Source organism: Mus musculus, chromosome 5 (assembly GCF_000001635.26).
Source record: "Mus musculus strain C57BL/6J chromosome 5, GRCm38.p6 C57BL/6J".
NCBI lineage: Eukaryota > Metazoa > Chordata > Mammalia > Rodentia > Muridae > Mus > Mus musculus.
Genome location: NC_000071.6, coordinates 8,834,898 through 8,854,038, shown reverse-complemented (window position 1 = coordinate 8,854,038; position 19,141 = coordinate 8,834,898). Strand labels below are relative to the sequence as shown.

General features: G+C 40.8%; 1 protein-coding gene across 2 annotated transcripts in view; it reads right to left on the bottom strand.

Annotated features, from left to right (window-relative positions):
* Abcb1b (ATP-binding cassette, sub-family B (MDR/TAP), member 1B) overlaps positions 1-19,141 on the bottom strand; it is a 68,168-nt gene that overhangs the window by 12,276 nt on the left and 36,751 nt on the right. For both annotated transcript variants that reach the window (NM_011075.2, XM_030254200.1), the window contains 6 exons: positions 18,928-19,011; positions 16,245-16,448; positions 8,191-8,291; positions 4,387-4,527; positions 2,426-2,582; positions 413-610 (listed from right to left, as the gene is read on the bottom strand). In NM_011075.2, the coding sequence (NP_035205.1) occupies positions 413-610; positions 2,426-2,582; positions 4,387-4,527; positions 8,191-8,291; positions 16,245-16,448; positions 18,928-19,011 (885 nt within the window). The remainder of the gene's footprint in view (positions 1-412; positions 611-2,425; positions 2,583-4,386; positions 4,528-8,190; positions 8,292-16,244; positions 16,449-18,927; positions 19,012-19,141) is intronic.

Below are 19,141 nucleotides of genomic sequence, written 5' to 3'. Positions count from 1 at the left end.
TCCTCCCAAGCTTCCTTCAGACGTGCAGAGCTGTTTACTAAGAGGAAATGTTGCAAACGGTCCATTGATTTGCTCCCTCAGGTCACCATGTCTTCTCAGTTCTCACCTCCTCCAAATCCATGCCACCCATCCTCATTGTCATCTTTTCCTCCTCAAAACATAGTAATCGGCTGTAATCTCCTTGTCACTCCTAGACCCACTTTCTATTTCTCAAGCTACTCTAACTTTTTATGCCTTTCTCATGCAAGGGAGCCAGGTGGTAAGTAGGCTTCTGTGAAGGAAAACAGAGGTGCACTGTTGATGGAGAAGGTATCTGGGGCAGACAGGGCAGCTTAGACACCAAACATGGCTTATAATCAAGAGTTAATAATATCCAGGCCTTAAGATGATCTGAATATAAAAACGTGCTCACCACTGATCCAGCCATGGGGTCGTAGAAGCGCTCGAGCAGCTGGACCACTGTGCTCTTCCCACAGCCACTGCTGCCCACCAGGGCCAACGTCTGGCCCTTCTTCACCTCGAGGCTCAGCCCCTGAAGCACTGGGATGTTGGGTCGGGTGGGATAGTTAAACTGGACTCCATTAAATTTTACATTTCCTTCTAACAGAGTCTAAAAAGAGAATAGTGATAGTTACTTTGATAATGGCAATATTGGAAACATGGAGTAGAACTGAGCCTAGCTACCTCCAGCTGTCAGGTGAGTCAGATCAAAAGGACACACCTTTTCCTGGCTGCCAGGGCAATTCTTAAGCACTGTTAAATACTATTAAGTGCTATTAGCTCTGTGCTGAGTACTCACTAAGTCTTTACTGTACTCATCCTTTGCATGAATGACTAAAAGAGTTCAAAAAATGGGCTGTGATAGATCATCCTCTTAATATCTGGCTTCCTTGAGCAGAATGCTGTCTGCTAAGCAGCCCTTTTGACAGCTGCTTGATGCTCTCATGCCAAATGTCTGAAGAAAATGGTATTTGCAACTACAGCCACTTTTGGCAAAAGCACACTTCAATGGGGGAGAGCATTACTTCTATTGTGACTGTTATAATAGCTTGCTGTGGAAGTCACAAGGACCTCCAGCAAGCATTATCATCCAGAACGCAGGGGATCACTGCTGATGGCATGCTCCCTGTTGATGGGCTCACAGCGGACCAGCAGAAGGCCCGTAATTAGTGTCAATATAGTCTTGATACATTTGTCTTAATATATAAGCCTTTGCTTGCTACTTTTCCTCTCTCTCATCAATACAGTGGACTAAGCTGACCACGAAAAGAAGAGACAACAGCAGCAATAGTAGAGCAATGTCTGGCATGCCAGGGAAGGGTAACTGAAGAGAGTTCCAGTCAGTGACATGCATGGGAACTGGAGGTAGAGATAATAAAGATTGCAAAGAGCTATAGATGAGAAACTCTAGTCTCCAGTTGTTGGAAGAACTGCAAAGCTTTAAAGACCAAAGTTCTGACACCCTAGACTCAAGACCTATAATACTAACTGCTCTGGGAGCTAAGGGCCCTAATACTGGAGCCAGTGATGCCAGCTGCTGCTCAATGCTGTTGGTCAGTGAGAACAATAATGGTTTCTAATTATCAGGGCAGTTGGTCATTAAAGCTTCAAGCAATAAACCTTTAACATAACACGTAAAAGCCATAGTCTCTGGCTTCTAAATTCTGGAGTAGGCTTCCTAGTTCTCAAGGCGCAGAGCCTGCTAGTTCAGTCCCCTGTGACTCAGGCACAAAAGGGCTTAGGACTCCTAACCATGAAAGAGTTCTAACGACCACGCTCATGGATTCTATCCATGAAGAGCAAAAAGATCTCAGCCAGGTGGTTAGTAACAAATGTAGTGAAATTCTACTATGAGCTCTGAAATGAAGCTAACCTTCATTTCACAAAGCTAGAACTTAATAGACTCTAAAAGAATCAGTGCCTTGGCCGACAATATGCTTCAGTGGGTAGGGACCCTGCTACTGAGCAGTACAACTTGACTTCAGTTCCCAGGATCCACGTGGTGGAGCAGAGAACCAAGTCCTAAAATTGTCCTCTGGCCTCCACCTGTGCACTGCGGTGAGGGAACATTTACACACACATAAATAACTAGATAAAAATGAAATTTTAAAAATTCTTAAGAAAAAGAGAGAGTCCACTTGTTTACGTGGTGGCCTTAGTACCATCTAATGCATAACACAAATGCAATAATTTGGAGCTTTTCCTCCAGAATTTGCCTACGAAGATGATAGTATTCTTATTGCGCTGTAACTGTCATGTAAAAGTACTAGGTTTTAATATACATTGGTACTTGCTGAAACAAACCCAAGGCCTAGAAATTCATATCACAATCAAAATAAGCAAAAGCACAATTCTGTTTACTTTCTTCTTGGACTACTTTTATCCATGGGGCTAGCAGGTCATGTAAGTGAATAAACAAACTCACAGGCTTCAAGCCCTCTGTGCTGTAGCTGTCAATCTCAGGGGTTTTCTCAATGATCCTGATGATATGAGATGCTGATACTTTGGCTTTCGCATAGTCAGGAGCAAATGAACTAGTATTCCCAGCTGCCATGGCACCAAAGACAACAGCAGAAAATACCCTGAAAAACAAGAGAAGCAAGCATGCGCAGACAGTCTCGGCTACCGTGGAAGCAAGCGGTCAGGTCTATACCCAAGTGGCTGGGTGACCACTGATCTGAATAGAGAAAAATCATGCAGAGAACTATGAAGACACCAACCACCATGGTGGCCCCTCTCTGAGCCAGCCTAGACTTGATAGCTCTCACCAGCCACACTGCTCCACTGGTAAGGCTTCGGGTACAGCAGAAGATGAAGGGCAACAACTAGGAGCTGGCCTGATTCACCCAATGTCTAGTTCTCTACAGAAAGAGAATGGCGTTTCCTGCAGTCCTTGGCAACTTTCTGTTCTCTGCTTTACTGTCGTTAGGAACCCTTTAGAAAGAAGCTACGGGGCTTCCCTGAGAACTCCTCTTTCCCAGGGGTGGATTAGAATCACTGGACCAATGGCTGTGGGTTTCAGACAAAGCAATGGAAGGATTCCCTTACATGCTCCCCTCACAGACCAGACAACACTCCACTCCAGACTCCCAGATGCCATGCCTGAGGTTTCTCATTTTTGTCCCTTGCAACATAGATGTGACAAACTGCTCACATTCTTTGTCAAAATGCTGTAAGTGTTCTGTTCTCTTTATGTGTTCAAGAGTTTGTTCGATTTTAAATGAAATACTGTTCCTGAAATGCATAGCAGTGTGGCTGGATACAAAATAGCCAGTTCTTTCATCTCTCTCTGACTTTTGCAAACACTTCTGTTTAAAAGATGAAGTGTGTTTCCAACCCTTCGAATGTAGGTTTGCTTTGTGACTTATTTCTATTGGCAAGGTGCAGCAGAGTTGCTGTCGTCAGCTAGGTGTCTAAGAGTCTTGTATGCTTAGTAGGTTTCTTCATTTTCATTTCTATGTTCTCTCTCTCTCCCGTCCCCCTCACCTCCTTCCCTCCCTCCTTCTACTACAAGATAAAGCATGCGCAGAGGACACCCCTCACACACTAGCCACCTACCCTGTCCTGTAACACTAACTCAGATCAGTACAACTGACTTATGCACAAAATAAATGTTTTTAATTCTGTGTCACTGAGGCCTCATGGCTGGTTGTGGGAACATATTCTCACAAAGCCTATGAAGTATGTGACGAGCGTCTCCCTACTTAGCATGCCATGCAGCTATTAAGATACATTTGCATTTGTGACGTGGCCTTCACAGCATAGATTGGAAAGGACCTTAGAGATACCAAGTATAGTTGTCATGTTTATGCCTGGACCTTCTCCTAAATTGGCTTGTAGCTCTGCTTTAGTGGGTGCCATGTTTCATTAACTCTATTGCTAAACTATTTCTAAAACAGGGGAAATCTTTGTCTTCCTTTCCCATCATGCCCCAGAACACCATTCAAAGGCCCTTGCTTTTCTCCACATACATCACATTGTGTCAGAGTAACCACTCAAACCAGCATAATGCTGAAGAATATTCCAGAACACTAGGAACCCACCACTTCCTTTTCTTGGGCCTACACACACACACACACACACACACACACACACATATGCTAAAGGAATATACTGCAATTTTTAAAATTACAACTAAAAAAACCACATGATGGTTTTCTCTCCTTATGTAACATTTAAATGTGTGGGACTTTTTTTTTTTTTTTTTTTTTTTTTTTAGAAAGTGGCCACTTTTCATAAGTTTCCTTTGGCGGTTCCTAATTAAATAGATTTTTACATCTAAGATTTTTAAATCTATGAATGGTGTGTCAGCAAATTTCATTGCTTCAAAGACTTGGAATAAATCAATATATCAAATATTTATCTATTTAGAAAATCAATACTTACAACATAACATTTTCAAAAGTCATGAGTTGTTGTGCCACCAAGTAGGCACCGAACCGGAAACAAGCAGCATAAGAAAAATACATCATGGCCTGGGTGAAGGAGAACGTGATCCCAAACACGTGTGCTTTCTTCATCGCATTTCTGGAAAGAAGACAGTGCAGATTCAGTCCATCGCTCAGTCATTCAAGCAGCTTGCTGTGGCTTGTCAGTGAGGCACGCAGGCGTGACAGATACCGTGCACTCCAGTTCTAAGGAACTCAGCTGGATCCCCTTTGGATTAGCTGTGTGAATTTGGGAAACTGCCTCGTCTCTGAGACTCAGTGCTGTCTTCATCTTTAATGTAGGATTACATCTCAGTGGGTTGATGGAAGAGAACTGGCCTGGAACCCTGAGAAGAGCCTGTTTTACATTCCCTTTTCCACACTGTGGGACACACAACACTGGTGATCTGTAGAGTAGGACACCTCCCAACACATCTACCCAGCACACTCAAGCTGTGGGTGACAGGGCAGCGGGCATGTCCTTGATGTGAGGACCTAGGGGAGCTGCATGTGATCAGTGCAGTGGAGGGAGTTCCTGAGGACTGTGCTGTGGGAAGAAAGAAGCACTTGCCTGTCTGGAGCCAGGGAAGGCTCTACAAAGGATTAGCATTCCAGGAATTTCTGAACCACAAGGGTCTTGGGTGTGGAGGTGTAGGCAGAGACAGGGTGGGGACAGGGACAGACTTTTGACCTTCCTACTCCTGTTTAAACACATCACCTTTGTTCATGTCTTTGCCACTTAGAAACTTTTCCCAGAAAGGGGGGCCTGCCATGATTGTGACAAAGGAGCTTGGAGACACTTCATTAAGGTCCAGTTCTTCCCTTGTGTCAGAATGTGGGTTTTTGCCTTCTGAAAATTATGGCTCTCTCTTCACATTTAAAAAGGCACTTTATTTCTATATTACAAAAACACAATTGAGAGACTTTAAACTTCTTTTTAGAAAGGTTTTGGAGGTTTACAACATTAAATAGGCTATAAATCACTGACTGAAAATCTGTTTATCCTCTTTTTTGCTAACATTAAGCTATAGATATTTTTATGTTTATGGATTAAAAAGTTTTGTTTTGATGTTGAGAAGGCTCCAATTTAAAATTGTTATTTTAAATCTAAACCTAAGAGATAAAACATAAAGTCCTAGACTTATAAAAGTTAGTAAATTATTGCAAACTATTAATGATAATTAAGAAATGCAAGTTGGTAGTCAGCCACCTTATAAATGATCATACACTTTAAAGTGTTCAGAAATATATTTGAAGTGATGCTAAGAACGAATGCAATTGATAACAGGAATAAGCCTTTTTGCCTCCTGTATATGTCTTCAAGGTTGAGCCTAGGACGGATAACTAGAAACACACAAAGTTTGTCTATTTAGATAGACAGATGGTCCTCTGACTTTAGAGACTTGCAGAATATGGCATTTTAAAATGTTTAATAAAAAGCTTTTCATGTAGGCATGTCAGCTCCTGACAGCACCCTTAATCTCCTTTCCTCCTCCTCCAAAGATGGACACAGAAGACGCTCCTGACACTTGCTTCAAATGTGTCAAAGCTGGCCACTGGACAGTAGACTCCTGATTGCCTATGGACAGGCAGGACATTGGAAAACTGACTGCCTCATTTTGCCTAGACAAAGATGGGACAGCCTTCCAAAGTTCCTGCTTCATGGAAAAGTCTGCCAAGGCCTGATAGCTAAAGAAAGACGCCCTACCAACTACAGAGGAGCCTAGGGACCAGGTAGCTGGTAGTTCTCTGTTTTTTCAATAGACTTGGAAGCTGCTTGATCTGCACTCCTTGCTGACTCATGTAAAATGTGTCTTCTCAGGTCTCTGAGCGTTTGAAGACTAGACTAGTGAAAGAAGTAACTTTTTACTTTTCCTTTATCTAAAGGAACTCAGTTTACAGTGACTGCTCCCAGTAGTTAACCACCTATGTCTCCCGGTGAATGACTCGATAGGAAAAAGTGTGATGTTTATGTAAGGTCTGAGGTTACAAAGTGTTTGTGGGTAAAGACAAGTTATGAAGGGTTGAGGACATAAAAACTTAAATGGTGATAACAGAGTGGTTCATGGTACATACAAGGAATGAAAATGCTTCTGATTTCTTCCCCTCATTATGCTGCTGTTGTATTAAGACTTCCAGAGTGTTAAACCTTTTAACCAAAACCATCCTAGTGTTCCTCTTACTCGAAGGCGTGAGTCTGCTGCTCTTTCTACAATGTGGATTTCAGTACAGAGTACAAACAGTGGTAATACCAACATACCTAAAATGCATCTCTTCTTGTAAATTTAAAAAGATTATGGAGATCTTCAGGGAAGCCACTTGAATCCACCTCTCACAAGTCAAAGGGACTCCAGATAGTTACTGTCAATCAACAGCTGGTTTCCCCACCTGCCTATTCCTGAGGATGGAATCCCGCCCCCTTTTCCTGGTTTCAGACTCTCCCTCATCTCAAATGCCAAGATCATGGTTCTAAAAGTTTCAAATATATACCCAAGAAAAAATGTTTTTAAACTCCTTAGCATTATTGTCTGCCATATATATATACATATATACACACATATATATGTGTGTGTGTGTATATGTATATATATGTATATATCACATATATATATATATACTTATATATACACATATGTTGGTATATTCATCAAAGTCAGATCCAGGACAGCTCTGAAATGGCTACCTACAGGTGCTCCTGTCTAGCCTCACAGACTCCTTCAACTGGGCCTTCATGTCCCTACCCCCATATGGTCCTGCAAAACTTGCACAGGAGCCTGCTCTTCCCAGACCCAGCCAACATTCCAGCTTTTGGACTCCAACTAACGATGCCCCAATATCAGCAGAAAGTATTTATATATGATTACATAACCCGTTATTCATTTATTATCAACAAAAGGCTAAGATGTTGGGATTTAGACCCAAGACAAGTGACTGAGGTGCCTACTTAGCAGACCAAAGCAGACCTGGCCTCTAGGCTCTCCCTGCATCCCTTGATCTCTGCCTGTTACAGGACATGGCTTGCATACTCCTTCCCTCTAAACTGAACTATGGAGCCAAGGACCTGGGATTCTTCTAGGCCCAGCTCTTCACTATATAATCTAGACATTTTGTTTCTCTCCCTCCCTTTCCCTCTCCTCTCTCTCTCTCTCTCTCTCTCTCTCTCTCTCCCTCTGCATTTCAACCTCCTTGGCCTCATCCCTTGGGGTCGATGAACTCACCCAAGAGATGGTCCCAATAAAGCTGCTTTTATACTTTAACTTGTCTTGAATTGGTGATAACCTATCACCTTGTCCTAGAGAAGCTGGGACTCAAGGTTGGCCTTGCTCATGTCCTGTAACCCTTTAGAGCCCTCATGGATACTGCTGGGGTAAAGGGAAAAAAGAAGGTCTCCTGAGGAAACAAAGGAACAGGAAATTTCCTCAGGAGATCCTTCTGTATCACACAACATCTCCAATTTCATGTTCCATAGAGAACAGTCACGTCCAATACAGCAAATAGCAGAGTCATTGTCCCAACTGGATACCAGAGGCATTAACAGTTGTTCTCTTCCCTCCCCTCCCCATGTGTCACCAGCCTTCATGCATTTATGTCACAGATGCTTCTGACTAAACTCAGGTCTCTTCATTTCTCTCTTGGTAATCTCTAGTGTTCCTTCTAGTACTTTCTTCATGTGCACTCTGCCTTTGGCAAAATCAATCTGGAAAACTGAAGTCCTGCTTGGAAATCTCCTTAGAGTCCTGGCCCACTCTTTAAGGCATCTTACCTGTATGGTACCTGCAAGCTCTGGGCATACATGGTTTCAAACTTCTGCTCCCGAGTCAAAGAGACAATAGTGCGGAAGTTTTCAATTGCTTCTGTAGCAATCTGCAACACAACAGACACAAGGTCCAATCGGCAGTTAATTTGAAGTGTGTAAATCATATTAATAAAAGCAATTTATTATAATATATTTAGCATTTAGTAGTATCTTCTTTACTGAAAAAGAATATTAAGTAATTTTTCAAACTGGACTTGAAATCTGTAAGGAAGATCCACAAATTTCCTGCACCCCACCCCACCCCCATAGAGACTAAAGCTGACAGACTGTCTAAACCACTGTCTTTAGTTGGCTTTAGAAAAGGTAACTTGAGAATTCAGTATGCCCTTTATGTTGCTCTTTCTTCTACAACAGACATGCTCTATCTAACCTTACAATTGTTTTAGTTTGCTTATTCATTTATTTGACATAGGGTCTTGCACAATATGCGAGATGGGCCTAAAGTGAGAATTTCCCACTTCCGTCTCAGTGCTTGGATACAGCCATGCACCATGACACCTCGCTTTACTTATTTTTTTTAGAAGATTTATTTATTTGCTTGTTTGTTTGTTTGTTTGTTTATTCATTTTTGGTTTTTCGAGACTAGGTTTCTCTGTATAGCCCTGGCTGTCCTGGAACTCACTTTGTAGACCAGGCTGGTCTCAAATTCAGAAATCAGCCTACCTCTTAAAGGCATGCGCCACCACTCCCAGCTTTATTTTTTTAATGTAATATTTTCTCTTCATAAATCCCATTGTTTTAAAAAATAATATCTTGGATATGTTACAAAAGAAAATGTTACATATTATCATTTTACACATTAACTTAAACCTTGATTCCCTCCAATTATACACATCTTTAATAATAAAATACATTCTGCATTCTATACTGTTTTTGATAAAAATAAAGAGCATTTTCCAAGGTTATTAAATCCATGTAGAGTTGGTATAATAGACAACCTCAACATTGCTTTCAATTCTTATTAAAATCAGCATTTCCATAGATATCTTTGAATGTGAGCAGTTATCAATATTAAATAATTTACTTAGGAAATTTTCTGGAATGTACAAACACTAGGTCAAAGAGAGCAAGTGCTGCTTGCCATTAAATTAATGTAGAAATGAGCAGGATCCTATGGCTTTTTCATATATTCACAGATCGAGTGTGTCCACTCTCCTACCGTCCCTCCTCACCCCTCCCAGTCCCACAGTTCCCCTCTCTCATCTTTTCATATATTTTGCACAGGAAAGAAAGCATACATTTGCTTGATGTCTCTTTTAACACGACATCCTCCAATTTTACTTTCCTGCGAGTAACAGAACTTTCGTTGTGGCTGAATGATATTCTATAATACACATATACCATATATTAACCTTTCATCCCTTCTGTATCATGGCTGCAGAAAATAAATTTGCAAATTTCTTTGAGTAATATGGACTCTGAATATCATTTCCCTTGATGCATGGACACAGGCAGCTGTTTTTCCTGGTACTGTCTTTGACTTCTTTCATTAATTTTCACTACAGCGTTAAAATTCTTAAGAATCAGAGTTATTAGGGACTTTGTTGTATCTATTAGGAATGGGACTCCTAATTTGTCTTCATGAAGTTTTGGTTACTGTGAAGAACTGATACTTATATTTGCAACATATCTTGTGTTCGTAAATGCTTCTCTAGTAAATTCGCCAGTTCTGGTCTTTCAGCAAAGTCTTTTTCTGTTCTATATATGTGGAAAGCAGGATTTCAATTCTTCCCTATTTTTTCCTCTTACACTTCTTTCCTATATTTTTTCTCAGGTGTGATCTCTATAGCTAAAATTGAACAGTAATATATTAGTTATCCTTATTTTACTCCTGATTTTTAAGAAACATCTTGTTTTTTCCATTATTATATTATCACCTATTATATATTTGTATACTATTATATATTTATATATTAGCTATTAGGTATCTGTATTAGCTATTATATTTGCCTTGTACAATCATTTGTATGTTGAGATATGATTCTTCTATACTAATTAAAGCCTTTCATTGAGAAGGTATGTGGGATTCTCTTGACTGCTGTGTCTGGATGTCCTTGGACAACTCTGTGATTACTCATGTCCGTCACTTCTCAGTGGTGCATGCTGAGTTACTCTTGCATCCTAGGGATGATCCTAACTCTATCACAGACCACATTTCCTGTTTTGATTTCTTGAGACAGCATCTGACTATGTGCCTAGAGTGTCTTTAACTTGTTAGCAGAGATTGACAGCTATCAGTCTTCCTGTATCAGAAAAGTCCGGATCACAAGCATTCGCTGTGCCTGTTGTCGGCAGAGGCTTTTCTTACCCAGCATTCGTATTTACTATGCATTCATATAGCTTGGGAGGGATTTTTGCAGGTTTTGGAAGGTAGGGGAGGTTGCTGTTCTGTGGGGTTGTTTTTGTTCTGTCTGTTTTGTTCTTATCAGGTTTTAGTAGTTGGGTAATGCTAGCTTCTTAGCTTCACAGAATGAGTACAGAGGTTTCTTCCCTTTCTCATACATTGTACAGAGAACTTTTTGTTGGGAGACTTATTATCATTAAATCTCATTTTTTCATTATACTTAGTTTCTTAATTTTTTTTTTTAGATTCAATTTCAGTTGGCCATATTTGCCCAGAAACTATTCCACTTCTTCTAAATTTGCTACATTATAAGCATTTTTTTCCTCACTAAAAATATGCTCTGACAGGGCTGGAGAAATGGCTCAGCAGTCAATTGCACGTATTGCTCTTCCAGAACACTCAAATTCAATTCCCAATAATCTCACCAGGTGGCTCACAACCACTTGTAACTCCAGCTCCCGAGGTAACTGACACCATGGACTCCGTGACACACACATACACACACAAACACAGACACAGACACACACACACAAACTTTAAGTAATAAAAACATTTAAAGCTTAAATACTTAAAAACCCCTCAATGATCCTCCAAGTTTCCAGTAGTATTATGCATACTCTTTCCTTTTTAAGTTCTATTTATTTGGATCTTTCTTTTGACTAATTGAGTGTTTTGCAATTTGACCTTTTTTAAACACTATCTCTTTGTTTAATTAGTTTAATCTTTAATGATTTATTTTTATGTATGTGTCTATGCGTGTTATGTGTGTGCTGGTTCCCGTGGAGGCCAGGAACGGGTGTTGGATCCCCTGGAGCTGGAGTTACAGGCAGTTGTGAGCTGTCGGATGTCAGGATTGGGAACCAAACTTGGGTCTTTGGAAAGGCAGTGAGTGCTCTTACCCACAGAGCCATCTTTCCTCATTGTCCCTTTATGCCATCTTTCCTCATTGTCCCTTTATGGTTCTCTTTTATAGTCTCTTCCACTGGCTTGCGTCCTGATCATCATTCTTTTGTTTTGGTTTGGTTTGCTCTCATTTCTATCTCTTTATGGCATAGGAACTCACTGCAATAAGTGTTCTTCTTAGCATTGCTTTTGGAGTTTCTCCTGCTGTGATCAAAGAATACCAACTGGTTAATTCTTTTAAATCTAGATAATGTATCAGAGAGAGGGGACAAACTACTAGTGCATTGGAGGTTCAAATCTCCTTTTGGGTCCATGTTCTGATACATGGTGCATATAAGCTTATACTTTGACAAATTATTCTCTTAATAAATAGCAATCTTCTTTAAGTATTGTGATTTTCCTTAACCTATTTTTCTTAGCTATGAGTGTGGCTAAACCTTCTTGGTTTCCTATTCCATTTGCTTGGACTATTGTTTTTTAACCTTTCACTTGCAGACTTTGTCAGTGAGGTTTTTGTTTTGTTTTGCTTACATATTGTTGCATCTTGCTTCTAAATCCATTCATCCAGTCTGTCTTTTAATTGTAGAATTAAGACCATTTACATTTAGAGTTATTATTAAAAGACATATACTAGAGTCTATAATCTTGTTACATTTTGTTTCCTCTTATTCATCTTTAAAGGTTTTTTGTTTGTTTTTGTTTTTGTTTTTGTTTTTGTTTTTGTTTTCCGAGACAGGGTTTCTCTGTATAGCTCTGGCTATCCTGGAACTCACTTTGTAGACTAGGCTGGCCTCAAACTCATCATGTTTAAAGTTTTATGGCTTACTGCATTGCTGTTCGATTCTTTGCTGTTTTTCATTAACACCATTAGTGGTATTTGAAAATAAACTATTTTTGAGGAATGTGGCAGACATACTTTCCCCAAGTTTCTGTCACCCCATTATGTTTGAGTAACATATAACTCTAGCAAGGATATCTGTTTAGAATGTACATTCCTTGCCACCTTTTATAGTGTGGACAATGGAAAGTGGAGATGTTAAAAATACAAATATCTCTAATGAGATTTCAATTTCTCAGCCACGAAACTCTCACACTTCTCATCTGTGAAATGACAGGGGAAGGATGGATGGTCTCGAGGATCTCTTTAACTCTAAAACTGTAAGACAGCAAGTTTTCTCACCAGCTCTTACAGGCTCACATGTTTTTCTCACGGGCTCTTTCATAGGTCAGAACTTATGTTAATAAGGATACATCCAACTAACTATAATAAGTCATAGAATAATCCACAAAGTATTAACTCCCCTTATTTTTCACTGAATCCTATACAAATTATCTAAGTTTGAAAAGTAAATTTAAAAAGAAATCATTCCATGTGTATTGGTGTGTGTTTTGCCTGCATGTATGTCCATGCACCACTTGTATGCAGTGCCCAGGGAAACCAGAAGAGGGCATCAGATCTAACCCAGTCCTCTGGACGAAGCTCATTTACAGAGACTCAGCTGGCAACTCCAGCGTGGCTGCTTCTTCCACAGTTGACAGCAGAAGCTCAGTATTCTACGTCCCGATTTGATGTTACCTCCATTTGCTCTCTCGGCCTATCAATCACTATGGCTGTATGTTCTCAGTACCTTATTAGATACACTCTGTCAATTATCTGTTGCTTCCACCTGTCTACTATTCGCTACTGTTCTTTTACTTTGGTTTGTTAGCTGTACACTTTATAAGTTCATTTAAATCTGAAGGTGTGGCTATAGCAGACCATTCTCTGGATGTGTTCAACACACACACACACACACACACACACACACACACACACACACACACACACTTCCTCTCTCACTTTACTTGCAATCTCAGCACTAGAGAAGGAGACAGGGGATCCTTGCTGCCCGGCCAGCGTAGCCTAATCAGTGGGCTCAAGGTCTCCAACTCAAAGACAAGGCAGATGGCTTTTGAGAAATGACCCCTTGTCTTAGTCAGGGTTTCTATTCCTGCACAAATATCATGACCAAGAAGCAAGTTGGGGAGGAAAGGGCTTATTCGGCTTACACTTCCACATTGCTTTTCATCACCAAAGGAAGTCAGGACTGGAACTCAAGCAGGTCAGGAAGCAGGAGCTGACGCAGAGGCCATGGAGGGATGTTCTTTACTGGCTTGCTTCCCCTGGCTTGCTCAGCCTGCTCTCTTATAGAACCCAAGACTACCAGGCCAGTGATGGTCCCACCCACAAGGGGCCTTTCCCCCTTGATCACTAATTGAGAAAATGCCTTACAGTTGGATCTCATAGAGGCATTTCCCCAACTGAAGCTTCTTTCTCTGTGATAACTCCAGCTGTGTCAAGTTGACACAAAACTAGCCAGTACACCCCTGATGCTGACCTCTTACCTCCTATACATATGCACAGGCACCCATGCTCACATACAACTGCATACTCACACACCAAATATATATGTATTTTTTTTAAAAATCCTGACAGTAAGGAAAAGATGCTAGAGAAAAGAATTTATTCAGATTATCTTAGTAAGATACGTTACAAGTATTTGTAATTATAACTGTTCAAATAATAGAAGAGCTTTCGGGGTTAGAAGGACCACTGTACAAACCACAGCAATGTGTGACAGAAAACAAGATCCATGGTCAGATCAACAAAGATAAAGATTTCCTGCACATCACTTTCTGAGGCAAGGATGCCGTGGCTGCGGTGAGTCTGAGAATGTCATGTTTTCTCAGTGTGCATACTGCTGATGAAAGTGAGGCTTTACAGCACAGACTTCATGGGACAATCTCTTCATTTCAAGGCACAATGAAGCAATTAGGAAAAGCCTTAAATGTGGACTCTTAATTAGGCTTCATTCTCTACAAGTTTTTAAAACTAAGTGATCCTCCCCCACACAAAAAGAACTTTTAGCTGAAAGAGTAAAAATAGCGGTTTCTTTCAGAAAGTATTGTTTACAAAATAATTTTGCAGGAAAAAAAATGTGTGATTTTGAAAAAAAAAAGAATAAGCCTCTTCACCATCCTCCTTCTGCCTTCAACAGAATTCAAATTTAATTATGGCTTTCAAGACTGAAAAAAAGAAACTACATTGTTTTTCAACAAATACTCATTAGTTCTTAGCAACATGACTGAACACAGGCACAAGCCTTTGACAGGGTGAAGGCTATGAGCATCTTCTGACATCATAGACAGAAAATGATGAGCAGGCCCATACTTCACAGACGCTGTGAGTGAGGCTCTGACATCAAACACAGGAAACATGAACAGTCTGTGACGTCATACTGTCACTAGGTAAGAAGGCCCTGACACTGCGTTGCTGGGATACAAGCAGCTCTTAACATCATATGCTTGAGTATACGTGTTCTTCTACATTACACAGAACTGCTCAGAAACCTCAAGCTTACCTCATTCCTTTAGAGGGAAAGCATCAGAGACAGCCTCGTGCTTCATGGAACTTAGGTTTTAGCAAGGAAGTCACACCATTCATTAATAAAGAAAGAAAAGAGAAACCTCGAGGCCGAGGGGAGGAAGCACACACTCAGGCAGTGTGAAGGGCCTTTGAAAATGCAGTTCAGAAACCTGGATGATGTAAAGAGGCCATCCGTGAGGTCCAAGGGAATCAGAAAGGGGCAAAAAGCCCCTGCTGGCCACAGCAGTGTGGAGAAGGAAGTGGAGTGCAGGAGAAGAACAGTCATCAAGCACTAGGGCACAAAGCTCAGATTGCATGCAGCTGGTTAGAAGCCACTGAAAGATCTGAAGGATAGGTTGGCTTGTATCCAAACCTTTCCCACCCCCTGGGGACCTGGCACTAAGTCTTGGGAATGTGGACTGTCCTTCAGCAGATATAGCCCCAGTAGACACTGGGCTCATTTTGGGGGCTGGGGGGGGGAGAAGGGGGTCAGCTCTTCCAAAATCTCATTTCTGCAGAGTGTGTGCTATACGACTACCTCTATCATAACAGAATGTAGATTCCTAGCTAATTGGAGTACCGCAGCCTGAGTTTGAATTCTGGCTCCAGGAGTGATGGGCTCTAAGGCATGAAAGGCACACTTACATATCTGTCAGCCTCACCTAGAAAAAAAATGAGGTTCTAACAGAACATATCTCTCAGGGTCTCATTGCAAGAAATAAAACATTTGCCAGGAAACCCAGTAAGTCCCTCAAAAGCATTTGTCAAACTGTGGAACAAAATTTAGCTGAGTGTGCACATCAATGAGGGATGAGTGAAGGGGAACTATGTGGGAGGGAGGAAGAGGCATACAAAGGGGAAAGAACGGTAGATAATCTAAGACAGAAAGAATAACACTAGGTGGACGGTCCCATAATGAGTGTCCCGCGTCATTCATAACAAAGCAGGTCTACATTCCTGAGAAAGGAATGGTTTAGAGAAAGAACAACAGAGAAGATGGGGGAGAGAAGGAAAGGGGGAGAGAAAAGACAGAAGGAGAGAAAGAAGGAGCAGGTTGGATGGGGACCCAGGAGAAAGTGGAGACAATGACTGAAACCAGAAAAGCTGTCAAAAGCAGCTGTCAGTCAGTCTCTGAGACACAGATGCATTGCCCACTTCCCCTCAGCTATGCTCTGCAGGGAGCTAACGTTTCTTCTCAAAGAATTGTTTGAAGGCCCTCCCCAGAGCAGACAGGGAATTGCTAAATATCACCACCAAGGGTCGTTTTTGTTTTGTTTTGTTTTGTTTTGTTTTGTTTTGTTTTGTTTTGTTTTGTGCCAGGTAAGCACTGCGTTTAGTTTGACTCACCTTCCCAGAGATCTCAAGCTGTTTCTTGTCCTTCAAGGCTTGGCCAGACAACAGCTTCATTTCAATAATTCCGCCCAATACAATGAGCGGTATAATTACTACAAGTAGAAGTGTCAGCTGCCAGCCATAGACTAAGGAGAGGATGACTCCTGTCCCGAGGTTTGCTACATTCTGGGTAACTACAGCAAGCCTGGCGCCCATCGCCTGAAAAATACAACAAATTAGAGACATATTTTAAAATTAACCATAAAATGCATGTTTATGAATTGGGGCTATTTACTTTCATCCAAATATACTAATTATCTTCCCAGTTACTAAAGTGGTTGACTTCTAAGTTTATTGTGTTTCTAAGACCAGGACTTCCCTGACTTCTACGTAAATATGAAAGTAGATCAATATTCAGCATTTAGCTAGCTTTTCTCTCTGTTCCAATTTCTTTTTTTCAGGCTGTTTGTATTGCTGTATATACATACATGTGTGTTTATGTGGTCCGTGTACATGAGGAGGTTGGCGTATTCACCCATGTGGAGGCTAGAACAGATCTGCGTGTCTTTTTCTATTGTTTGCTGCTCCCGAACCACAAGCTTGCTCATGAACTCCTAGGGTCCACACATCTCTGTCTCCCAATGCTGAGGTTATAGGGATATGCAACTGTACCTGTTCTTTTTAATGTGAGTGACATGGTTTCAAACTCAGGACCTCAGGCGTGTGGAGAAAGTGCTCTGACCGACCGAGCCCTCTCCTCAGCCCTGACTTTTCAATACCAAGAAATTTCTTGGTACTGAAATTAATATGTGAAGCATAATTACTAAACAAAGCTATGCAAATCAGTACTGCAAAAGAGACCACTGGACTAACCCAAGATTAGTGGAAATGTCAGCGTTTGGTACCCAGTTGTTTATAACATAAGGCTACTGTTAAGTTAGAAAAATTAAGGATATTTAAATATACCTGGGCTTATTTGAGATACTTATTAGGTTTCATTTACTTGAATTTAATTATAAAAAAAGAAACTGAAAAATTATGAAATATATGCATGCTCCATCATGTATGTGTTTGTTATACACACACACACATGTATGTGTGCATTATATATGATATACGTATATGTATGTATATATAAATATGGTGCAGTAAACTAAGCATAAACTGAAGAGACCCTCTGCTAAACCATAAACAGGTCAAAAAGCAGAGTGACCTTTAAAGAGTTCTCCCTGCACATTTCTCATGTGAAGGTCAAAGTGAAGCATCCTGGGAAACTCTGCAGATGGGGATGCGCTAGGATGCCCAGCATCTACAATCCTACACAGAACTCATTTCCCACAGCAATTGCTAATGGACCGAAGCACCCAGAGCATCTGCTATGGGCTCAGCAGTACTGCTTCTCCGGCTGTAACCTTTATGACACAGGCAGATCTTGCTCTGTTAGGTGGTCCAAGGTCAAAGAATCAAGGCCAATTAATGATAACAAAATCAGGGTCTTAGCACTTACTGATCTCATTAGAATATTCCTCCAATCCCTACGATAACGGCACTTTCCCTACCTTCTGGCCTCCTGCCTACATGAACTTATTGAGCCTGGCCTACCTGCCACCTCCCTCCCCCCTCCATCCCTCCCAAGAGCTAGGCAGGCAATCTCTAACTCTACATCCTGCCTTTAGTCATCCTTTTGCACTTTTTGATAGTCTGACCTACCAAGCAGATTGTATGAAGGCAAGTCTTCTCTGTTACATGAAATACATAACTGTGTCTTGTTTGTACATTTTTGTGCTATACACCTTGTCATAAGCCTTTAGTGTTTGATTTATTCATTTAAAAAAGATGAATATGAAAATAATTCTTGAGATTTATCAGATTTGAAGACTTTCCCAACTCTCCTGTGTGGAGTCATATTCTAATTTATTTTAACAGAAGCACCATGTGTAACCTGAAATGTCATCAGTATTTATAGGTCTGTTGTAGAAGAAGCCGGAAGGACAACGATTGACGCAAAGGTCCAGGGTTGGGGAGGACACAACCCTGTATGTTTGAGTTTTCACACCATCTTCTTGAAGATAATTGCTAAGGACTGGGTATAGGAGGAACTGTCTGACTTTCAGCCGGAAATCAAAATCTCCTGACTTGAGAATTCAAAGCTATTCCTTCTGTGAAGACAATCATTTTTAATATGTGCTTTGTTTCCTGCAGTCATTTTAAGGAAGGTTCTCTTCCTTCTGCTCTGACAACCTAGAAACATCCTGACAGGAAGTACATGTGTCCTCTCTTCAGTAGCAAGTACGACTGTCTGTCAATTAACTAAGCAGTAAGACAGACAGACTGACCCTGTGAGACATGTTAATCTATTAGCAACAGTCACACCTCAGGTAAGTCTAATGGGCACAAGACTGCACAAAGTGGTTCTTTTCTAAAACTATTCTCGGTGCACCTCATTAATAGTACGAAAACCAGCAATAACAAAAGAATGATTTTAAGGTATATCCTATGAAATATGTATCTAATTTTATACTTTTGCTATAGCACTTATGATATCCCAGGGAGTTAAATAGATATTTACATTTTTCTCCTTCTAGCCCCTATTTACATTTTCTTAAAGCTAGTTAGTCACTATCACCTATAAGGAGAAAATAGGTCTCAGGCAGTGGATCAAGATAAAAGGAAGACACCACCCAGATGCTGCACATACCCCTTTAACACTAGAAGCATCACTGGCGAGCCTGGTGGTCAGTGAGCCAGTGCTGTTCTTATGGTCATCGAACCAGCTTATATCCTGTAACACAAAGGGAATTTTTTAAAAATCAAACTCTTAGATCTAGGAGAAAGTGACAGCATCAGTATCACATATCCTCTGCAACTAACATTCAAAATTTAATATTCAATAGACAGAAGCGAGCTAATAT